This window comes from Battus philenor, unplaced genomic scaffold (genome assembly GCF_028537555.1).
Source record: "Battus philenor isolate CCGP_79_NKW_IND1 unplaced genomic scaffold, ilBatPhil1.0.hap1 SCAF_13, whole genome shotgun sequence".
NCBI lineage: Eukaryota > Metazoa > Arthropoda > Insecta > Lepidoptera > Papilionidae > Battus > Battus philenor.
In genome coordinates, this window is record NW_027181675.1 from 14,200,703 (window position 1) to 14,227,292 (window position 26,590).

Genomic DNA, 26,590 nt, shown 5'->3' on the forward strand with positions numbered 1-26,590 from the left:
TTTCATACTAAACTTATTATTTCAGATTTAAAACTAATGTTTGAGTTAAATATAAATTATAAGAAACAAGACCTTTTTTATAGTATTTCAAGAATTTTTTGTGTTAATTCTTTTTAAATTGACTGTTACGTAGTTTTCATGATGAAAATCAAATATTACGCTAGATAAACATTACTAGGGCTTTTAGGGATACGTCGAAAATCTTGTGTAACCATAGAAAATTTCGAGAAATTTCCATAATGACTAATCGAAAAATGGGTTACTTTGAAAATATTATAAAAAAAATTTTTTTGGTGAATCTTATAGTGACTTACACTTAATAGAAAGAGACGGAGAGAGTAAAACCTTACAGACATAACTTACACATACAACTTACGAGAATTTATGAAAAAAAATGAGTATTAATATCATCTACACATATTTTGTAGTGCATGGTCTTTTGTGGGTAAAATTAAATAATAATATTAATGTATGTAAAAAAGGTTAGCTACGTGCTTTCAGTCACAATTGTGCGAATGAAAACCTGCGCGTGAGCAGACAGTCGCGTGCCGTCGCCGCGAATGCACGTCCGTGACCTTTTCCCTGTTCACACCGCGTGCATTGAATCGGATTTTGGAGACAAGGTCATGTATCTTTAAATGTCAACTATTCTATTAATATACAATATTATAGATACAATATATACAATATTCTATTTATAAACAAATATAAGCCCACAGACGCCGTCAAAGATTCTTACGATACTGCGAGGTCTGAATGTCGTAACTATGAACAAAACCTGAGGTCACTAAAACTAATTTTAACAGCTGAGAGACAAATAAAAGTAAATAAAAAAGTAATTTTGTAAGAAATGTGGCGACGAGTAGAAGGAGATGTATGAAACTAATTTAAATTAGTTATAGAATAAAAGATATTGTGAAGGAAGGAAGAAGGGAATGCTAGATTATGTGAATGACGTTGAACAAAAGTGATGAAGAATAAAATACTGAATTAAAAAATTGTGACTTATCCCTGTCACGTATTAAGATAGGGGAAGAGCAAAGGGAGCCATAAAATAATTAAAAAAAATATTTAAATCTACAATCTGTGTTATTATAATGATCCATGGAGAAGTCATTACTCGGAGTTTCTTAGCGAGAACGATTCAGGAATAAGAGGTTCCGCAGACAAAGCTCAAAAAGTTCAAATGGTAGCAAGCGACTTTAGCGCGCAGAATAGAAAGCCACTGGATCCTTTGGGTTCTGGAGCGGTGATCACAGACCCACAAACGCAACGTAGATGCCATCCACAAGGTGAACAAGCGACCTTGACAAAATCATCGGAAAATGCTAAATACAATCAGCTTCCAATCTATGAGGGAGGCCAAGGTCCATCAGAGAACGTGCTACGGCTGAAATAACGAAACTATTTATCAAAAGCATTTAGTGAAACTTCTTCCTATACGATTTAACATATATAAGCAAGTATTTTAGATTTGTACTAGCTGATCCCGCAAACGATGTTTTGCAAAAAAAATTAGAGTTTTTAATTAACAAATGTAAGATAAGGGTTGATCGTAGAGGGGTGAAAATTTAGGTTTGTATGTATTTTTGTATGTTGTATCATAATAAAATAAAAACCAAAAAAAATTGTCTAAAAAATTAAAAATTAAATTTAGGGGTGGACCACCCTTATCACTTAGGGGTATGGAAAATAAATAGTAGCCGATTCTCAGACATACTGAATACGCATGTAAAATTTGGTAAAAATCGGTCAAGCCGTTTCGGAGGAGTTCAAGTTCGAACACACACGAGAATTTTATATATTAGATAATCTAGTTCACGGACCCTTCCGCTCCGTGAACTCAGTACCGATGAAGCTGTAAAAGCCTTAAGGCTAACAGCATTAACATCTTCAGAAACAATACAATACAGATTTATAATTCTGTAATTTAAGTTTATAATTCTTAGCAGTTCGCATCATGGTTAAAAATATAAGTGTTTTCTTCGAATTGCACGACGAAAAATGCAGTGAGGAACGTGTTACTCTTTTTTGTTTGCCCTCCGACGTCTCGTCCTCAGGCCCCGCCCTCTTGTGAGTTGCGCATGCGGCCAGCGGTCCGGGGGACGCGATCGATATCGTCCACCGGGAAATCAGACCCGGCGGCGCACTTACAAATTGGCTCCGACTTATACAACTTATGATTGCCTAGTACATTAGTCGGCAACCTTGTTGTGCTAAGGGGTCAATAAAATTTATATTTTAAATAAACATGACCGCTGTCCAATACACAGCAGTAAAAAATGTATCAAAATGTAATAAAGAAAATTAGTGATAATACTGATATAGACATACGTTAAAAAAACTTGTAACCAAATTGTATTGTTAATATTTAAAAATTTTAGCTGTATTTACCCATAAGAGAAAACTGTACATGAAATATTGTAAATAATGGTAAAACGCTGTCGTGCCTCGCAGCAGGGAGAAGAAAGCACTGTATCAAATAGCGGCAACCTTCTCCCAACTGTCCGAGTTTAGTAAAAACGAAAAAAAAATTTATGTAAAAAAAAAAAAAAAACACTAGCGACACGAATTAGAATTAATAAAAAACAACGAACGTTAAAACAAAAATAAGATATTACAATATAATAAAATGCCAAACAAATAAATAAATACATATATTTTAAACTGCAAGGAATGGATAAGAATAGAAGATATAGTTACGGATAAAAGAAGAATGAGTGAGAGATACTAAAAAGAATGACATAATAATAAACGAATGTGATATGACTAAGTAAAAACTGTCTATGTGAACTCAATACAGAGTTTGTACGAAAGGTCCTCAATATGGCTCTCGCCATAAAAAATACAGAAGAATATAAATATTCACACCCGAAAATATAAACATTAAATATTTATTTTAAAAATACTGAATGGAATCCTATAACGCGACAGTCTTACATAGAACTTCTGTGGTATTTCATACATCTTTCAATACAGTTTAAAAGTTTTACTAGCTTTGGCTCATCCACGCCGAGTTTATAGGTTCGTAACGGCCACTAGACCTTTTGGCCCTTAACATGTACGTTACACAAGCATGCCCCTCCCACTATTTTTTTATTAATTCTAATATGTATAGCCATTGTTTTTTTTAACCATATTTTTTTTTCGCTTTTACTAAGCGGACATTTGGGAGAGGGTTTCCGCTATTTGATACGGATCTTTCTTCTCCCAACTGCGAGGCACGACAGCTTTTTATAATTTTTACAATTTTTCTTGCACAATTTTCTCCTATGGGTAAATACAGCTAAAATTTATACATACTAACAATAAAATTTGTAAGTTTTACTCAATTATATATTAGTTGGTACATTATTTAACTTCAAGTCGCTGCTCAAGCGCTACAGATCGTTTAATGCCTTGAGATTTAGGACAATGTGCCGGAACAACTCATCAAAATATTCTGCTGTAGATTTTTTTTTAAGAAGGTCCGGTAGGTTGAACGGAGGTATATTAAGGTTTTCACATAAGGTCACGTGGTTACGTCTTTTGGATTCGAATCGAGAGCAATGTCTGAGTAAGTGATGGAACCCACTATAAATAACTTCACACAATCAATTCTTAATAAACAGTGGAATTTATAACAAGACAAAAAAGTCGATTGCACCACAAAAATAAAAATATTTTTATTTTTATTTTACCCGAACCTAAAGTTGCCCCACTTATAGAAAAAATTGGTATATTTTATACACAAATTAAAAATAATTATCAAAAGAAGCAAATGATACTTGTTGTAACAGCTCCTAATAGATACCGGACTGTTTGTATTTCGTGCGACAGAGATAACGCTCTACTAAGCCGAAATTAGCCGATTGTCTCTTTCCTAAGGTCGATGTTGCAATATATATCGCCGGGTACTGCTGTACTTGATATTAAACTGTTATGTTGCCTTACCTGAAAGCACTGTAGCAAGCGAAGCTGTGCACTGGTCAAACGCAAAAGCCTCTCGAATATTGAAAGCTCGGAAAGCTCCGCGCCAAGGATGCAAAGTCGCTTTTCCTGCAGCATCTGTAACAACCAAACATCATATAAGTATATACAGTAATACCCCGCTTTACGCGACCCCGTTATACGCGGTTTCACTATAACGCGAATTGCACATTTCGCGCTCAAAAGCTTGAATTACGCGAATATTATTAATTATATTTAGTATAATAATATTAAGATTTGTGAGATAATTTTTATACACCTACAAAAAGAAATCTCAGTACATTTCTGAGATAGTAACAATAAAAACTGCTTTATCATTTTTGCCGTAGGACGCCCACAGCTGGGCATGGCTTCCCAGCGGCCTACCAACGACAACGACTTTGTAGATGGACATCCTGCGCTGCGTTTTTTTAATCTCCTCCTTTTTGGGGACCTCTCCTTCCATCATATCATGTGTGGGGCAGAAACGTTAGAAATCGGGCGAATTATTGTTTCATTTTATACTTTTATTTCACTTTCTCTTTTCATACTCCAAAATCTCTATCTTTCTTCACGTTCACATCGCCTCCCATGCATCACCCTTCTTCCCTTGTCTTCGTTCTAGACCAGCGTTTGCTATATTATCACAGATTCGTCTAAATATTTAGCATTTATTTACATTTTACTGTTTGTTATATTTTTAATTTCTTATTTTATTTTTATACAGTCATAGCTGTTTCATTATTTTTTATTTACAAAACCTTTTCGACACTTTTTGACTTAGTTTCGAACCTTATTCTTTTCTATAGTACTATTTTTTGTAAATTTCTAGAAATATGAATATAAGGTGACATTTTTCATCGTCCATGAGGAAAGCGATGCTACTTCTTCGATTGTCTTCACCAGAGAGGAGATAGATATAGACATAAAGCTGCTCTTGCAGCTTCACTGTAGAATCCTAATGCCCCTGTGGCCATGTGGCTTACTAACTGCCAGTCCTCTTGGCTACTCCCGGATCTCCTCATCCTTGATGAGAAGTCTTTGAGCCTGTTTTTAGCAACCTGGGGGTGTTTTGGTTAAGTTGTCAAAGGTATCTTTTGCATTACATCGTTATGAACAACCTTTATTACCTAAGCCTGTCTTACCTGTTTCACATATATAACTATAAACATTCCGTCCGTTCGTTAAACATTTATAATGGTTTATATAGATGGAGTCATTATGAATGGAATGCAGTTAAAACACTGGTTTGTTTTTAACTATTCGCCGCTTGATGTAGGTCAGTTAGTCAACCGGGCGGGTACAGTCGCGATCAGATACGCGGCTGCCATTACACGCCTATTAGGCCTCTTATTATTGTATAACCTCTTTGAATCATATTGTTTTATCTTCCCGAGATTTCCTAGGTACAGTCGTGTGGAAAAATATACAAATATATTATCAAATTTTCGATTTGAAAATAACTTAATAATTTCGGACGAAAGATTACATTCCAGAATTTTCTGAGGTACAGTCAGGTGTAAAATGTTTCAATGAGATTTTAAAAAATATATAGAAATGTTCAGAAGATGATTATTTAAAAATAACTTTAACTGTTTTTGTGCGAGAAGGCATCTGCCAAGTTTTCTAAAGTACAGTCAGTAACGAAAACAATTTTATGAGACTCATACAAAAATGTATGTAGAAAATAATGACTTCCAAGATACCTTGCCTAACTTATTTCTTGAGACTTGGGTTGTCCCACTTTGGTCGTACTTTAAAGGGGCCAAGAAATTTCCGTTGCTCGTTAGTGTTCCTTAAAGTGCATGGTCTCATTCTTCCTGGTTGTGCTGAAAACTACCTTCAAGCTTTTAAGACAAGTACCCTTAGTATTTTCCAAAGAGCCTGACACTAAAGTTTTGTCAGCTAAAAGAACTTTGTCATTATTAACATAGTAAACAATGTATCGCATCAACTAATGCCTTTATCAGGTTTAACCAATCTTTCAGAAAGCGGTGTATCTTTAACATCTAAATTGCCGGTTCTAAATTTGGCTGACTGTCAACATATTTTCTTTATAAACATTAATTTCCTTCTGGATCGAACAGCCTTCTCCCAAAAATACTGTTACGTACTGTGGGTTGTGACGCGGAATGAAACACAACTGGTTCACAAGGAGTCCTTTATTTACAAATTAGATGGTCACCCTACTTTAACACAAAGTTTACTTTCGCTTAATCCAAACTTCACTGCCAAATCGCTCAAAAAACCAAATAACTTGACAAATGGTCACTTTGTATCACCGATCATACATCTTAATCTTATAACTCGAAAAACAACACAACTAGTAGGAGTACATCTATTTAGACTACGTAGAAGAAGGTTCTAGTAAGTTCGAGATAGTACTCGGCTAAAATTTCCAAGAACCGTACACAAAAATTTATAAATAACTTCAAGCTGACGCGTGTTTACGGCACTTCTCGATCCTAGGGTTCAGTGTTTATTGTTAAGAGGGTTCTGTAACTCGTGCTTTGTAACAATACCTTGGGGGGATGGGATGGGGGGATATAGATTAAGGTTGGCAATCGCAGTGTGGTTTTATGGTACGCAGAAGAAGCCCATCCCCTGGAAACTTGTTTCTGAGGAGCGGAAGTCCTATATAATTAATGCAAAAGTGTAGATTATACTTATATATGATTGCATCTCTATCGCTGGTCTACCACTGCTCACTGGTTTGTGACGTTATGTTTTACGTTTTTTATTTTCATTACTAATTTTTACTGTGATCGCAGTTGCGTAGTTTTGGGTTCGAATTTTTTTTTCTAAAAGATTGTGCAACACATTTGTTTGTAATTGCGCCATGCCTTCAAAACTCGGGGATTCTCTTTATAACTAAAATCAACGCATTTTTAATTCAAATTTATTTTCACTTTGTTAAGCTAATTTAATAGTTCAGTTTCAATTACATAGTGTGTTGCGCTTTTTACGAAAGAGAATAATAAGTTTATATAAATTTTTCGCACGAAATACAACTGACAAAACGTCACTGAGTAGTGCGGGACAGTGATAGTGCTCTACGAAGCCGAAATTACCCGATTGTCTCTTTCCAAAGGTCGATGTGCAATATTTATCGCCGGGTACTGTACGTGTTATTTCTGTTAACCAAAAAGGTTTAAATTTTAAAGTTGTTTAAATGTTTACTTCGTTCAATTTTCTTTTTAAAAAGTAGTATTTTCGTAACCCTGAAGCCTATGTTCGATCTTAACATGGTTTGCTATAGAATATCCTAATACAATTTGCAAAAGTGAAGTATTGGTGTATTTAAAAAGACACATAGGAAATACTGCTGCATAGATTCAATTACATTTTTCTACACATAACCATATGATTATGTGACATTAGTGTGAAGGTGAGTTTGACGAAATATAATTAAACCCATTGTAGAGAAAAATATTTTACAAACTATTTTATATTGAACGCGACCTCCGCCATTAATTTTAAATACAAAGAATGTAAACAACATTAATTGCAACAGCGCAATCGTCAAGGTGGATGACGTCACGCGTTATTGAGGACAATAAACATACCAATAACACTTATATAGTCAACAACTAAATACACCTATCCCCCGATTTACACGGTACATGTTTTACACGGTTTTCCAAATAAGTTTTTTTTTTTGTTTTAATAACCGATTTTATTAACGTCTCTCATAATGTAAATATTTCTGCTTTAAACATCGAATCGACACAAATAGCTTCGAGTGAGGAAAGTGAACTCGAACCTTCGATTCCGAAAAAAAGAATGAGAGTAATTTCTGACAGTGACAAATGATAATAAAACACCTTTGGTTTTATTTTTTGTTCTTCTGTTGAATGTATTGTAATTAAATAAAAGAACAATGTTTCCGTAATATATAAAATATTTTAACTTGCCAATGCATTTTATTTTTTGTGTATACCTAAAAATATTGAAAAAAAAATCACAACTGTTAAATAGCAAAATTATGCAATTTCTGCATGTTTTTCGATTTACACGGTTTTGACATGAAAATTTTTAATTTTCGATTTACACGTTTTTCTCAGGAACGTATCTACCGTGTAAATCGGGGGATAGGTGTTTTATATACACATATATATACTATTTTATAATATATCATGGCGACCGGAAAGTAATATCACTTAGTTAAATTTACACGACTACATTTTTAACAAGTGTTTATTTCTAATCATCAATATATTCACCTCCGTTATCAACAACCTTTTTCCATCTAGTATACAAATCAATGCCGGAGTGGTAATTATCAATTGGTTTTTCAGTAAAATATGTCGACAGAAATGACATTACTTTCCGGTCCACCTAACACATTTGACAATATAAAAGAAAACGAAATTCAGAAATGCATGCAGCGCCTACAATAATAATAATTTAAAAAATATAGTCCGTTTATTTTAGATCTGCATTTTTTTTTAGCCTATTTTACAATAACATAAATTAATATAAATGTTATACTTTTATTATAAGGTAATATGTCAATTCATTTGTAATTTATTTATTTTAAATATCTTATTTGTAATATTTATTTTCTTCAGTAGCATAGGTCGGAACACCACGAGTTAAAGCCTCCTCCAGGTTTTTTCACACGTCTCTATCTATAACTTTCTTTCTCCATTCACCTTCTGCACCTTTTATGGAGTCGTCTTCTTTTACTTCTTTCTTCCTTTTTGGTCAAATAATTTAGTATGCTATAATTCAAGAGTTAGTTGATCGGTAACTTGGTAAGTCGATTCATTTGTATATATTATAATGTACACATGAAAATATAAAAAATATGAATGAAAATAAAAAAAATATGTCGGAGGAAACGACATTATTTTTCGTTCCTACTTATTTAAGATTGCGCGCTGAAAAAATATTTTCAAATTAAGAACTATTTTGCGTGTCTAGAGTCGTAAGATGTTTTCTCTAACGTGCGATCAGTTTTCTCACTTCTCGCAACACGTTGTTTTGCAAACAAAAATTAAAGTTTTTAATTAACAAATAAAAAATAAGGGTTGATCGTAGAGGGGTAAAAATTTAAGTTTGTGTGTATTTTTGTATGCTGTATCATAAAAAAATTAAAAACAAAAAATTTTGTCTAAAACTTAAAAAGTTAGGGGTGGACCACCCTTATCACATAGGGGTATGGAAAAGAGATAGTAGCCGATTCTCAGACCTACTGAATACGCATATAAAATTTGATAAAAATCTGTCAAGCCGTTTCGGAGGAGTACGGTAACTAACATTGTGACATGGAAATTTTATATATTAGATATAGTAAATGTTTTAATACTGTGTCATTTATAAGGGAACACGTAACAGAACCATTATATACACGGTAACTTTTAGTGAACTTTGATGAAATTTTTTTTAGTTTCAGTAAAATCAAAATGGCGGTCCCGTAACGTGTGCTTTTTTCTTTTATATTTATATATCAATACCTATTTCGGCTAATTAACACACTTTCAAAAAATAATAGCACACTACATCGGTGAAGGTGTTGTGGTTTAAATTTTGTCGATTTAATTAGTTGTCTTGGCAGAGGTGCAGAGAAATAATTATGATAAAGTAAATGAGATGTAATTGTCCGTTGCGTATTTATGTGTTTGTACAGTTAATGTAATTATTCTAAGAATGTAATAAATTAAAATGTTCAGCTGCCCTATTGTCGCGCGACGTAATTGAGCAGCGAGCGATCTCATGCAAGGCTTCAGTAATAGCTAAACATTGCTTGAGCTTCGACAATTAGCGTTCTTTAATTGATTTTCTTCAACTATTTTTTCTTTATATTTCTTTACTTTGCACATTTTTAATCAATATGCTATTGTTAAAATGAATGACCTAGACAACATTGAAGACAATGAATTGAAATTTTAAATCGTATTTGAAACTTTTCACATATGTACACCAATACGCTTTGTGTCGTTACGTTTTGCGTTTTCTTCGAAGTTGCGTCGCTGCTTAATTAGTACTTATTTTCACTGTGCGTCTTTAGATTTACGAGGTTGCGTTGTTTTGGATTCGAGTCTTTAATTTTTTTATTTCCAAAAGATGACAACACTTTTGTTTCTAATTGCGCCATGCTATCAAAACTCGGGGATTCCCTTTGTAACTATAAACAACGCAATTTGATTAGTTTTATTTTCACTTTGTTTTGCTAATTTTAGAGTTCAGTTTCAATTACGTAGTGTGTTGTAATGTAGTGTGTTGTGCTTTTTTTAAAAGAGAATAATGAATTTATATCAATTCTTACGTGTTGTTTCCGGTTACAAAAAAGGTAAATATTATTCCAATATATTTATTGGCAGAAATTATATTATTTTTGTTTTTTAAATGTTTACTTTGTTCAATTTTCTTTCTAAAAAGTAGTATTTTCGTAACTCTGTAACCTATCTTCGATCTTTACATGGTTTGCTATAAACAATCTCAATTCACTTTGCGGCGTTTCAATTTGCGTCCTGTTTTTTTTTGGAACGTAACCACGACGCAAAGTGAGGTATTGGTGTAGTTCAAAAGAATTTAGAATTTAAGAACGAGCAAAGTGTTACAGAAAATGTCAACAGTATTAGTATAAAGAATGAACCATTAAGTGGAGAAAATTTAAAAAAAAACATAAATCGTAGAAAGGTATAGTCAATTCAAAAGAAAGAAAAATTTCCACTACTGGACATAAACATCTCCCATAAATTTCCAATTGTACTCGTCTAGTATATCCATGACGTATGTAATAACTATTACAGAAAATAAATAGAAAAAAAAAATCAGCATAATCACATTTTTCCTAAATAGCTCTAACGCTGTTGCTAATTAACACACAACACGCTATTTATATTCAACTGGCATGCTATAAATAGTTTTACGGTGCTATTAAGACGTAGGTGCCAAAAAAGCCGGTGCAAAATTTTCCGGGTTTGTTATTAGCAATTGTTGCACGTACAGCGAAGTACGTCTGGTGATAACCCACCCATTGATACAAACGTATGCGCACACATTCGCACGAATACAAAATGTATGTTCACTGCAAGGCACACGATGACTGCGCTGTTCGCTTCCAGCGACCTTCCTAAACTTTATAGTTAAAGTGTAGACGCGGCGTGGGCAAGTCCCACACTAGTCCCACTGGTGAGTTGAGAGACTTGCCCACGCCGCGTCTACGACGGTTTGTAGTCGCCACTCCAAAATCTTTCGGTCTTAACTCGTCTGTATTTAACAAAAATCATCTACCATTCATAGTATAATTTACAATAACACTTGTACCAATGTAAGCCCCTGTGTATTAATATTTTTAATAATGCATTCGTTGCGTCCCTTCCTGGAAATACGTGGCTTTAGTAGGATTGTACAAAATTGTTTTTTTTTTAAATATATTTTCCTTTATCGTTCATTACATTGTTCACAACGTTTCTATGAGATCGAATCAAGAATGTGGGTCATTTCTTCATTCAAAGTAACTTTTTTTTTGTTTCGAGGGGGGGGGGAATTCCGGATGTTCAAGATGCCCCGCCTCTGGGGGGAGGACAGGGTTATGTGGGATTCCTACCCACTAAAACCCCAGAGGGGTTTCGCCCTCTGTGTTATGCGGAGACCGCGGTATCTCCTCGGTCAGGGATCGCAACGAAGTCTTCCCACACGCTGTGCTACTTTAGATAGCCCGTCCCGCAGTATGCGTGTATAGTTCATACTACCCTCGAAACCCTCGTGGTGCTACCACGATGTTTTTTTTAATGGTTCCCGCTATTGGACGCCTCTCGTACCCCCAACCTATTTATGAGTTAGAGACTTTAATTTCTTTTTAATAATTTTTTCATTTACATTTTTATTTTTGCACTCTTCTCCCATGCATTAAGATCTTTCATTCTTTCTTTACATTCTACATTTCATCTGTCTCGCCCTTTCATTCCATTTCATCCATCACCTCGTTTCTCAGGTTTTTTTTACATAGTTTTTTTTTTATAAGTTTAAATTACGATGATTCGAAACCACATCGACCCATCTTCCGCATCTCATTCAAAATGACATAACTCAACGGATTGGATCTGAAGAGTCAGGGGGCAGGCCGCGTAACGATAGATGGGCGCTGTGGTCATAAAGTGCTGACGAAGAGACCTTGTAGGTAGACTCTAGATCAGTGTTTCCCAAAGCCCACGCCCCAAAGTGATGCAATTTGATTGTTAAAGGTGCAATAAGAAAATGGATTAAACTCGAGTTTAACCATTTCTATTTAAATATTTGAATGGGATCAGGCGTTACCTTGCGGAAGTCCATCCTAAGTAAGAAAAGGACCAATATTTAGCCACTTCCGCACATGCAGTGGTAGTCGTGCAACAAAGTGCACCGCCCGCCAGCCCGCTGATAAATGCGTATGCGGCATACAATGCGAATCACACAACAAAACAAAAGATTAGGTAAGATAGGCATGGCAGATAAAAGATATGACCTAGATTTTTGAGGGACATCTCTCGTAAAAATAGTCCGTCTTTGGGTACACAGGGACTATTTTGGCTTAATAATTTTTCCACCTCCTTTTATATGTTGCGTCCTTTTCTTTTGCTACATTTATTTAACATTTTACAATTCTCTAATTTCTTATATTTACATCACCATTCACCATTTTATATTATAGGCCCATAAAATGATGTAAAATGTTCTAGACATATGCCGCTTTCAACCAATGCCATTGAAAATCCTAGGTTGACGCTTTCGTCCAGTGATGGATATCTTACTGCTGAAATAAGGATGATGAAATTCAAACCCGGAACCTAAAATCGCACCAATTAAATTTCGCTAATATTTTTAATTAAAAAACAATAAATACTTTTATGCGCTCCGAAAACGGAAGGCAGATCGATTGATATTACATTTTTATATCTATTTTATTGATCGGTTTATTGTCGATGATGTCTGCAATCGCTTTGTTATATGCTCGGCAAATGATAATGAGTAATTTAAAACATAAAATTTTTTGCAGAACATTGTTTTAGTCTCCGGGTTATAAAAGGAACCAAGGTACATAAACTCATGTTTCCGCAAAAAAACTTTGAACCACATATTTCTCTACTCACTTCTCTATTCACGCTTACCCTATATAAAGTGATTACATTGAAATATATTCCATTAATTATTATTTTTTTAATAGCAATGGAAAGCAACATTAACTTTTGGTTATACAAAGTCAAATGCCAGAGCGTTGAAAATCAATCGGTTTTTCTATAAAATATGTCAACAGAAATGATATATTATTCACAACTTTATATCGCAACTAAGAAATATATATATATATTAATACATATATACTAGCTAAAAGTTACGCTGCCTTCATCCAGTGATTTCCTATATTATATATGTGTATATATTTCATTAAGATACTTGGATATTTCGTAAGATAAGCTTCAAGGTTCTATCTAGATGCGGTTGTTTAAAATAAACCTTTTTATCGCGGTACTGTCGCGTCAATTCAATTCATTTATCAATCATTTCACTTCAAACATTCACAAAAAGTTGTACAGAGTGCATATATGTTATATATACACACTAGCTGATCCCCCGCAAAAGTTTTTTTGCAAAAAACAATGTTTTTAATTAAATATAAAAAATAAGGGTTGATCGTAGAGAGGTAAAAATTTAGAGTTGTATGTAATTTTGGATGCTGTATCATAATAAAATAAAATCCAAAAAAATTGTCTAAAAAATAAAAAAAAACAAGGGTGGAGCACCCTTAACATTTCGGGGGTATGGAAAATAGATAGTGGCCGATTCTCAGACCTACTGAATACGCATATAAAATTTGGTAAAAATCGGTCAAGCCGTTTCAGAGGACGGTACGGTAACTAACATTGTGACATGGAAATTTCTATATATATATATATAGAAATTTCCATGTCATCATGTATATATATATATATATATATATATATATATATATATATATATATATGCGATATGGTCTTTGAATATAACTAGAGGTACGGAATTTTCGCAAAAAAAAGTCACCAATTTCGCATTTATATTTTTCAAAATTTGCAAATTTCGCATAAATTTCGCATTTATACCTTAAAATTATGAAATTTAAGTAAATTAAAGATTTAGCAACAAAAATTTCTGTTTAGTAATCTTATTTCCAAATTTAAAAGTAAAATTTTACAAAATTTTAAAGTACAAGTCGCGACATCAACAGTTTTAATTTTTTAAAAGATAACTCTTTAAACGTCGTTTTTGGTCTAACCGTCAAGATTTCATATGTAGAAGAAGCGTTGAGCGTGACGCTGTTTATTGAACTTTTAACACTGTAATGCCGCTTCAGCAAAAAAAAAAAAACAAAACGTTGCATTTAAACATGTCCTGTACATTGAGGTTTTTATTAATTTTAAAAACCCGAAGAATTAGCCTATGACAGTGTGCATATGTATCAATTAGATCAATTTAAGGAAGACTTTGGAAAAAAGAAGTATACCACACATTTCGCATTTATTCGCATTAAAAAGTAATTTTCGCATTTATTCGCATCTATTTCGTAAATACGAAATTTCCGTGCCCCTAAATATAACCTATAAACACGATCGCATGGCAACATTGATATCGATCGAACCTCTTTCGGTCGTACCGGCAAGGTCGCGGCCGAGGCGAGCCCGCCAAAACAGAGCTATCTTTTGTTTTTTTTTTATTTATAGCTCGTCAATTGTCACACGCCGTTCCGCCACCGTCCGTGCGACGATCGCAATGAATATCAAATCGGCCAATAAAAATTCTAAACGCGAGTCACGGTTCGAAGTTTTTTTTATATGAACGCATTTTTATTTAACTGATAAACATTGGAAACTTTTTTTATTAACGTAACTCGTGTATTTAAATTATATTTATTTGTTTAAAAGTCACTAGACACCAATTTCAAACGGTCTAGTAGTATCTATATTGAGGAAGGCCTACCGGCTCAAATAGTAATAAAATAAATTAGTGTTTTTAAGAAATAATAAATATATATATATATATATATATATATATATATATATATATATATATATATGAATTGCCAAATATCCAAAACCAGTTCCAAGATGCGAACAGAGCAAGACGAGTAGTCTAAGATCTTTGGGGAGGCCCATATGCCTCGCAGTGAGTGATATTCGGTTGATACGGTGATGAAGATGATATCTCCCATTATAAAAGAGATAGATACTTGACAAATGATCACAGGCAATCGACTATCCACAGTTAGCCTTCGTAAAGTTCTCATAAATTTCGCAGTATAGTTGAAAGGGTTATAGGAAGGTCACATAAAAAAAATTCAACTTTGACGAAATTTTAGTGAAAACTGTCATGTTTGGCCAGTACCATGTCATGAGGAAACGACTAAAATAACGAGAAATCTAGTAGTTAGAGACTACAATTCACAGTAATAGGTCGACAGTTCGATTGCAGATTTATAGGCAAAAATATTTGTGTATATAAAGGCATCGTAAATACGATCATATGATATAGTTCGTTCGCGTTAGGATTGTCTGCTGAACTATTGAATTAATTTTTTTTTTTAGAAAGTCAAGTGTATGCGGCCAGTTGGAAGCAGAATTTTCGAATGCAACGATCATTGCTCAACAAGGAAGAGTGTCCAGGCTGGTGGGCAAGGACTATATACTAGATTCTTAACGCGTATGAACTATAACACCGAAATTTTGTATTACAAAATCCTGTTCTTTTCCACATAGGCGTTTTAATTCTCATGAAAACCCACAAAAGCGTCTGAAATAGAAGCCAAGGGTCCTCTTTGAGGTCCCTTGCGCCTGGTCACTGCCTACAGCGACCGTTCCACTAACCTAAAAGATCGTTGGCGCCCTAATACGGCAACACATCTACATACTTATCCAATTGAAAGCTCTCTAGGCAGCCTTAGAGCTTATATTATTGAGGTGTAGTCTGCGTCTTCAGCACATGCCATGTTCAATTCACGGAAATTGTTATCTTACATAAAAAATTAAAATAGTATGGATGTTGCAATTCCTAAGATCGGCATGACGATACGGTACGAGTGAGAGGTTTCGCATCACGTTGCCTAATAGACACAACCCGACCCCAGGCTTCCTAGACAACACTTGGGCTTTCAGCAAGTACCGTGTTAAACTCAGTGATTATTTTAATATTTACCAGCATGGATGTTGCATATGCGAAGCTGTACAGGATTCGATAACACGGGTTGAGACTTGCAGCGCATTGCCTAATAGCGTGACACAGATCACGCAACGCGACACGCAGAAGGTCGGCGAAGGGCCCCACTTTCCACGGATGTGGAGCAACGCGCGCGGCCTTGACCGCTCGCTTGCTCAACAGCAGGGGTCAACGCACTCCACCACTCTCTTCACGGATGAGAAGTGTTGCGGCACGTGTAGGGGCACCAATTCCACCAACTATCACGGACTGTTTTGTCTTTACCTTTGTTCTTCCTCATATTTTCAACTAAAAATAACATGGTGATCGTTAAACCCCCCCCCCCCAACCCATCCTATAGTCCCTCACCATCTCTCCCTTCCATCTAACACACAAATTCAAGCTCAATTCTATGAGGACTTAACTTGATTATTTGGACAAGACTTTCTCTGCTGACAATTGGCATTTGCAGATTCAGCGGGTCCGATACCCTTCCACCCTGAGACCTCTGGGCAAAGCATACTACTATTTGACCAGATTGGGATGCCACCGAGCTTTTAAGCATCCCACCAAGGGGACTCAGCTGCAGCAACAGACACCCGTCCATAATATGTGTTTAACATTCCTTCTAAAGGCCACCCGTAAGGTCCAAACGTACATTATAAAGTAGAGAGACCTCTTGATCTTGATTCATTCAAACGACCACCACCCGACTTCTTCTCTTTGCAAAGAATATTCTTTCCGGCGACGCAAATAAATGGTTAAGACATACCTACCCAGTGAAGCCCTCATATTTTTTACGTCTTTTTTAATTAGTTGCATGTAAATGTATCCTAAACTCGTTATCACTACCTAATGACATAAACTGTACACTTTAATCTACCGTAAGATGTACACTTTTAGATATAGGTCTCCCCCCTTAAATTTCCTGCAGGATCGGTTGCCACAACCGCCTTCTTTTTTCTTCTCATACCAGTATCTTCCGACGACATTAAGAAGATTATCTCTACGTCATGTTGTACGTGAAAGTCTCTCTGTCTCTACTCCAGAAATTTAACCTTTATATGCATGACTTTTATATACTTTAAAAATATATATATCTTGCAGAAAAGTACACTACAATGTAGGGGAAAACATTATATTTTTTGTACTTATTTATTTAAAAAAAACCATAATTGCAGACATACAACACCCATGCATTTACTTAAGTGTAGTACTCGTTTTATGTTTAAGTGGTATGTTGCAGTTTATCATCATTATGCATTTAAAGGTTAAGTCCCCAGCGACCATCTGTTATGCGCTTCAAGGCATTTCCTGCATGATCTGGACACTGTCAATTCAACTTCCCAAGCCCTTGTACAGTAATTTGAATTTAATATAAGTTTTAACAATAACATAAAAGCTAGAACAAAATCGTGGTCACCCTATCGTGATAAGACAGTTCCCATCGAGGCCGTCTCGCCCGCTTCGATTTTAATGCTAATTGTTGCCAGCCGCGCCGGTAAGTGCATAGCAAAAACCACCACATTAACAATACTAGTCTCTTGCATGATGAGATATATTTTCTTTAATTTTAATAATTTATAATGAACAATGACGTCATGAGAAGAATCCAATTCGATGATGCCCAATGTTCGATACCACAGTAGCTAAATTAATGCAACGACTGCAAAATACAAATTGAATTAGATCCTTCACAGTATAAGAATTCGTCCAGGTTCTGATGTTACACATAGAGACTTTGGAATGACAATTGGAAGACTTTGAATGGAAAAAAAAACTGTAAAATAAAAAGAGAACTGAAAACATTACTGAAAAAATTATTGCACCAACGAAACCCTGAATCCCTGTTTCCAACAAAATAGGAGGTGGAACGAAAGGCCAAAAAAACATTTAGTATTTTATCCTAAATCTATCCATCCTTGTATATAAACAAGGATGTTATATATATAAGGTGTTATATATACAAGGATGATTGTTTTTACATAGCCGAAATTAGCCGATTGTCACTTTCCAAAGAATTGCGATATTTATCGTCGGGTATTGTACACATATTTTGCATTTATATCAATATATAAATAAAAATTTTTGATGCCTTTATGGCATATCTTTTAAATATGTTTCTAATAGTGGCTCGCGAAAATTTCAAACTTTTGAAAAATGACTCAGAATGCCTGCAATATAGGTCGAAATTAAACTCGTATATAATTACATTTTTCACTTTAAATGACGTCACGAAGGTTTCAAACACCCTGATCTGCCCCACAACGAACTCAGTGTTTCATTTTTAAAACAACGTAATAACTGTACCGAATAGCAAACAGGATGTTTATTAATAAGTATAAAAGCTTTATATAGGTAAATTTTTAGTTCATTTTCCATCATTTAATGTATGGCACAACCTGTAATGGTTTCAGAAATAAAAAAAAGTAATGATAAAATATAAAGAAAAGTATTTTCTGAAACTAAAATTACAGACTTTATATTGCCAGAAGTTGGCGGACTTTCGCATTGCAATACAAAAATCAATGTTACATAATTTCAGAGAGATAACTTTAAATAGTATAATTGTAAGTGTAAAAAGTTAAGTTTTATGCCGACAAATATGCTTTATACCAAAAAAAAATCACTCTGTATATTAATCAAGTTACAATTAGCTATATATATTTACCATTTAGAACAGTGATTCCCAAAGTGGTCAATATTGACCCCTAGGGGTCTATCACAACCTGCAAGGGGTCCATGTCAGCGAAAAAAAATTTGGGGTCCGTGAAATGAAAATGGGGGTCCACAGACTGGACATCATTAGCCGAGGAGATTTAAGATTAACCCTTACAAAATTGACGCCAAATATTGATAATTTATTATTAAAGCATCAGTTTCATCCTTCTAACTAAAAATAGTGACTTATTGCTTATGTTATTTTATTTAATATTTATTTAATGTTACGTATATTTTACATATCAGATACAAATTTTATTTTGAGTAGTTTTAATTTAAATTCAATTAATAAACGTATAAATTAACATGTGTTTTAACTTTAAGTTTTTAACACTAAACTTCACTACAGTTAGAAATTTACAGGAAATCAATATCAGGTAAGTGGGAGGTCTACCCAACACGGAAAAACATGGAAAGGGGTATACGACATAAAAAACTTTGGGGAACTCTGATTTAGAATGAACGAACTAAACAGGACATTGCGTTTCATATCGTGTATACAAAACAATAGCAAACCAGGCCTTCCTGTAGATAGTGCGCTGACCGGGTTCCCATGTCAATTGTTCTGCTTCCGGACAAGTGTCGTTGACTCCATTTTAATTACAACATACTACTAGCACTCGCATATGACTTCATCTATAATACTATCATATTGTATCCACTTTTGTTATCATCACCATGTGTAGCAATAAACGCCTACTGCAATGCTCTTTAGGTGATGTAAAGCTTTCTTATAATATCTATCATGAGCGGCTACATCTCGAATCTTTGTCATCACCGACGACACACTGGTCAAAGACCAGTGGCGTAGCTAGGGGGTGGCGAGCGGGGCGGCCGCACCAGGCACCACAAGCAGGGGGGGCACCAAAGTTGAAAATTCATTCGCAAAACACAAAGTGTTTTTTAAAAGGGGCCCTAAATGACAAAATAATAAATCATTACATTATTGCAAGATTATTTAATGATAAATAGATTTAATAATCTTGCAATAATGTCAATAGTACATGAACTAGTCGACACTATTGATTTTGAAAATGTGATTAATGACTGCAGGCTAAAAAGCGAGGAATGTTCGTTTTTAAATTTTCCCAATAAATTTTATTAAGATTTAATGTTATTTTATATATATTTATTATTTTTTTTAATCAAAAATATATATGTTAACTACATTCTGTTCTGAATTTTGAAATTATTTAGAATATTTGGGGGGGGGGGGGCACCAAGCCCCAATCTGCCCCATGCCCCAAATACCATAGCTACGCCACTGTCAAAGACCTTCGCTTTCTTTGCGATATTTTAGATGATGTTTCATCAACAGTGTCCATTCAAGTTAACTAGATATAAGCAGATTCATTTTCACAATAATAGCTATATATTTGACCTATTTTTATACATTTTTAACTTTACAATACTTTATCTCGTAATAATTTATTTATTCGTTTAGCTATCATCAAATATCGTTCTCTAGGATTAGAGATAAAAAACCGACTGGCTTTCTGTCTATCGAAATTTCTAGAATAAAATAGACATGTTTTCACGCTTCCACCACACGCAGGAATAAATGGGAGTAAATTTCCAGCGTCATTGTTTATGTAATCTAAGACGTGAAGCGATCATTCATATCAGATAAGAACAACATACAATTTCTCGACTCGAATCGTGGAAATCTACAATAATCAAAAATAATCTTTCACTATAATACTGAAGTCTTTTCAAAATTGCGACAATTTCAGTACGTATTTTAAAAATTACATGAATGCTTATTAATAAGGAGTATCATAATAGGGAGATTGAATATAGATCTAACTTCCTAGCATTCCTTGAATTCATCGATCGCGATGTATAGGCACGATCGGGGCTGACGGCCCGCGTAGCAGTTTTAGGGGGCATGTCGAAAAAAAACACCAAATATTTATTTTGAAAATGCTAGAAAATCTTTACTACTAATATCACTAGTTCTGCCGCCATAAGAAGAAAAGCCGTAACTATTACCATACTGTAAGCTATACCTACTTATATAATAGCTTGTTGGAATATGATAAAAAAATTCTTGTTACGACGGCAAAGTTAACACGTTGAACGCCATGGCGGACACTATAAGTCCGACAGCATACTGTCCCCTGGGGCCACACCATTAAATCGAAAATCGTCAAAAAATCGCCACGGTGTTTTTTTGCAAATATTGTCAGTAAAACCCTTAAAAATAATGAACGACTTACGGAAACATCGATTTACCCATTATTTATCAGCGGGGCCGCGCGGGTCACATGCCTTGGTAAAAACAGTTGAAACACTGTCCGTTGGCTCCCTAGAGGCTTCTTAAGTGATCGAGGGCATGCGGACACACGGTGTCCGACACGGCCTCTTGGACCCAACATGATGGCAGTCACATGGTGTCCGTCGCAGCCCACTGAACTAAACGTGGTTTTTAGTCTGGCGTTCAACGTGTTAATAGTTATAGCAGTGGGGGGTGGGGGTCAAGCCTAGAGGGCGTCAGGGTTTTTTTACGCAGGGACGCTACACGAGCCGCCGCTAGTCTTGATGCGCAATAAATGAGTTAGTACATATAAAGTCTAATTACGGAATACCCGCAGAGAAAGCGGCATGCTTTCGTCCGGCACCGAACCGCGGCCCGGCAACACACAAACTAACTAACGGTCGGTCGCCAGACGTCCCAGATCGATTAGGAACGTCCACTTACCCGATGACTTATTCAAATTACAAAACGCATAATCAACGAGCAATGAGCGCAAAAACCAAAGTGTGCTACCGTGCTAGCGGGTCAGCCTGTACCTCTGCGCTCCCCCTCCCGACCGCAGACTCCGTTACAAACATAGAAACGCGTGTTTTTAACTTAAAATTGTCCTTATACACTTACCGATTTTAAATATTTAATGGAATCAGGCGTTACCTCGCGGAAGTCCATCCTAAGTAAAAAAAGGACAAATATTTAGCTACTTCCGCACATGCAGTGGTAGTAGTCGTGCAATAAAATGCACCGCCCGCTGATAATTGCGCATGCGGCAAACAATGCGAATTACACAACCGCCACCGCCAAATCACTCAACACGTGTTTCACCCTCCACGGGGCATCTTCGGGGAGTTATGTTACACCGATTAGTGCCAAACACAGAGTGTTCTGTGTTTCACACTCTATGTTTGGCTGCATGTGCGGAAGTGGCTAAATACTGGTCCTTTTCTTACTTACCGATTTTAATCGTATTTTTTATAACATTACTCATATTTAGAACTATCAGTGCGATTTATCGAGAGTCGTAGTGTTTATGGCTTTAATCTTAAAAATACTATTTTTAACATGATAAGTTGTGACAGGTGGTGCAAAAGTAATGTCATAATTAGAACCAGCTGCTATTATGATATAAATTAAAAAGAAACGCTCTATTTTTAAAACTGTTTTATTTAGTTCGACCAGTACGGAATTTGTTTATTTATTTGGGTCAAAATTAGAAATTGAAATTTAAACACCTTCCCATTGTCAGATTGATCTGAAATTTGGTACACACATTTAATTTAGATGACAATACAATGTAAGAAAATCAATAACATTATAAATCTAAGATGGCCGCCGATACAGAATGGCGGATTACATATTTTTCCTTAACCCCATCAATATGGGTATCAAATGAAAGGGCTACACTAGTAAAACACGATGATTGTCAAAATTTAAAATTCAAGATGGACGCCGTTCCAATATGGCGGACTAGGTACATATTTTTCCACAACCACCACAATATGGGTATCAAAAAACCGTTTAACTTAAAAGTTTTTTAAATGTATTTATTAGAAAAGTTTAAATGAAAGTTTAAGATAGCTGTCATTACGTCTTGAGTTGATGTATAATTTCATTTTTAAATTATTGCTCGCAAAACATCTGGCTACAAATTTACGATATCTCAGTATATTATTCTATATAAATATACTATACTGATGTTAATGTGTGGAATTAAATATTGATGCTCACTCAGGAATGTAATTATTGACACGGACTCCTTATAAATCTATATTTCTAAATAGCAATTTTTGAGTTTCGCGGCTCTTCTTAGTGTAACTGCCTTCCAAGCCAGTAGTAACTTCATGTTTTTTTTTTATTTATTTACTTTATTGGAGATAGGCAGTAACAAAAGGCAGTAAGAAAGTACAAACTTAGAAGCTTAGAAATATAAAATTAGTTACAGTTGTTACCTTATAACTATCTCACTGAGAACATATAATGATTTATAGTCAAACAATGAAAAAACACAATATATATTGTGGACAACAATGCCGAAATTTTAAGTTGACTGACGTTTAGAGAGTGCATGTAACAGCCTATTTAAATTAAAAATATTTTGATTTTAAATATGTAATGAAAAAACTGCTTTTCTAATTCTGCGTTGAGCTAGCAACAAGTTTACATTGAAAACGTGCGTTTCCTTTGTTCATAACGGCAGTTTATTACAACATCGACCGAGTACAATCGCACGCAAAAGCCGGAACGGCAAACAGTAACAAAAGATTCTCTTTTTTGTATATAACACGCCAACAGTCTCGTCACTCTTATACGGACAGCGTATGGTGACATTTATTTCTGTGAACATATACGTATATACAGGATGATTGGTTATAGGTGTAAAAACTATAAAGCTTTCATTCATATTTCCAATTTAAATTTATTTATCTTTTCTATTAGCATACGGAAAAACTAGTTACTTCTGGCAGTAATTAATCTGAAGATTTATATTTTAGTAGCTGATCCCGCAAACGTTGTTTTACAAAAAAAAAATTGTTTTTTATTAACAAATAAAAAATAAAGGTTGATCGTAGAGGGGTGAAAATTTAGGGTTGTATGTATTTTTGTATGCTGTATCTTAATAAAAAAAATTGTCTAAAAAATAAAAGTAAGAAAAGGACCAATATTTAGCCACTTCCGCACATGCAGTGGTAGTCATGTAACAAACTGCACCGCCCGCTGCCCGCTGATAAATGCGTATGCGGCAAACAATGCGAATCACACAACCGCCACCGTCAAGTTACTCAACACGCGTTTCACCCCTACACGGGGCATCTTCAGGAGTTATGTTACACCGATTAGTGCCAAACACAGAGTCTCTGTGCTACCACTGCATGTGCGGAAGTGGCTAAATATTGGTCCTTTTCTTACTTAGGATGGACTTCCGCAAGGTAACGCCTGATTCCTTTAAATATTTAAAAAATAAAAAATAAAAATTAGGGGTGGACCACCCTTATCACTTAGGGGTATGGAAAATAGATAGTAGCCGATTCTCAGACCTACTGAATACGCATAATAATTTTGGTAAAAATCAGTCAAGCCGTTTCAGAGGAGTTCAAGTTCGAACACCGTGACACGAGAATTTTATATATTAGATAAAGGCCTTTTCTTATTGTATTCTTCTTTTCAGTCGATGGACGTCAACTACAAGGTGTAGACTTCCGCCAAGAATCGTCAGGATGACTGATCCTGGGCTGTCTGCATCCAGTTACTTCTCGTGACCTTCACCATGTCGTCGATCCAAGTGAAACCTACCCATGCATTACTATATCATCACCACTTCTACTACTCCGCTAGCTCAGTGACCCAAAGTGGGTCTTGGCCTCCGAAGCGAGAGACTTCCACTTTCCTCTATCTTGCGCCATCGTCTGCCATTGGCTGACATTCAATTCGCGCAAGTCTGCCTCAACGCGATCGATCCAGCGATATCTGGGTCTACCCACTGGTCTTCGACCCCTCGGTTTTTCCAGGTACGCTACTTTCACGCTCCGATCCGATCCCATTCGCTCCAAGTGACCAAGCCAGCGGATTCGTTGAGCTTTATATTCGCCAATAATATTTGGCTGTGCTACTAAACTCTCAATTTTGGCATTTTTTCGGAGCCTCCAAGATCCGTCTTGATTTCTCGCTGGTCCCAAGATCATATATATCATATACTATATCATCACATAATTTATAATTTCCGGAACGATTTATTTTTAATATAGTAAACTCTGCGATATGTATAAAAGAAGATAATATTGAAGTAACACATTTTTTGAGTACATACCACGCAATAAATGAAATTGCATCGTCGATACAAATAAATGCAGAGGTAAAATATTACAACAAAGCATTACGATGCAATTATGTTGCAATTGCTGCGCCTATGTGAGAACGCACCTGGCACTTGAACTGCATGACCTGGAACGACCTCCCGTATATCAAACTGAAGCTATAATTATGAATTTAAAAGAAATACTTAAGCTCCTTAAAGTAGACCTTGACAAACTAAACCACGCAGACAATATTTTTATGACTCAAAATTTTAACCCTTTTCTTGATAATTTATCTGTAGAGATACATCAGAAATAAAAAAAAATAGTGGCATCAATTTTGAACGCAAAGTAATTATTCGTATGTGAATGTTTAGGTTATTTTTTAATTTTCGAACGCTTGTTCATTTTTTTTTCTGTTGGCATCCTTGGATCTTAATAGTCAAGTGGTATGAATATTAGTTTGATATTAAAAAAAAATTAAGTTAAGGGTTAAGATTGTTGTGTGATCCTCTCTGTCCTCCAAACCGTACACTCATTCATAACACAACACATAGATTTGAAAGGTAAACTTCCTCTGTGCGTACGACGTCGTGTAGACTTAAAGTCGTCGACTTATTTTAAATTTAGTACAGTTCAGAAACACTTCCGTTACGTGAACTCATGACAGATGTAGCTGTTAAAGCCTTGGACCTAACAGCATCAACCTCCAGAACTACGCACTATTATAATAGTCAATTACTTTAAGTTTTAGTTATGTTTAACTTGTGCATTGCAAAAAATTAAAAAACGCTGTCGTGCCTCGCAGCTGGGAGAAGAAAGATCCGTATTAAATAGCGGCAACCCTCTCCCAACTGTCTGAGTTTAGTAAAAGCTAAAAAAATATTGCAAGAAAAAAACACCAGCGATAGAAATTAGAATTAAGAAGAAAAAAAGTAGTCGAGTAGTGTAGAAATTGTCCACCAACATTTCATGTTAGATTAAAGCCTTCTATCACATGTTATAAAAAAAAAAACTTAAATTATTTCCAAGTTCCACTGTTTTGCAGACCGTACTCTTATGCAATACATACACGACTGTGCGCGTCTGCAACATAGTTCCCAATGAAAAATGCGGACAAATTTCTATCTCTCCCTTTACGCTAAACGACTTCCAGTAACCGAGAGAGAAATGGTCACACATCGACAGTTTGTTTTTTTTGTCATCTGTACCGTGGTCATTGAACCCGGAACCGATTTACATCGGATACGTTTTTTTTGCTGTCTGTTCGAAATGCCAAATCTCAGAGTCAGCGGGGCGTGGCGAGATACAGCCGTCGGGGTATATGAAGCGGGTATAGCAGAACAATCGAACGAACAAGAAACGAATTGTTTTAACGAATGTTACAAGCTTATAATTGAACTTATTTCTTTATAATTAGCGATATGATATTACTTTCGATGTACATGACAATACTTTTTATTGATTTTTGCAAAAAAATTCCTCTATCGCCTCCACGTAAATACGGTTTAATTTAATGGAATCAGGCGTTACCTCGCGGAAGTCCATCCTAAGTAAGAAAAGGACCAATATTTAGCCACTTCCGCACATGCAGTGGTAATCGTGCAATGAAATGCACCGCCCGCCAGCCCGCTAATAAATGTGTATGCGGCAAACAATGCGAATCACAGTGCATTAGTGTATTGACTTTGTGTCTGTGACTCTTGTGTAACATAACTCCTGA

The 26,590-nt window shown here is 35.2% G+C and overlaps 1 protein-coding gene across 1 annotated transcript in view; it reads right to left on the reverse strand.

The window, feature by feature from the left end:
* The window catches only part of Pat1 (Protein interacting with APP tail-1), a 76,754-nt gene that overhangs the window by 15,189 nt on the left and 34,975 nt on the right, over positions 1-26,590 (reverse strand). Inside the window, exon 2 of the mRNA XM_068777013.1 lies at positions 3,934-4,047. Within this exon, the coding sequence (XP_068633114.1) occupies positions 3,934-4,047 (114 nt within the window). The remainder of the gene's footprint in view (positions 1-3,933; positions 4,048-26,590) is intronic.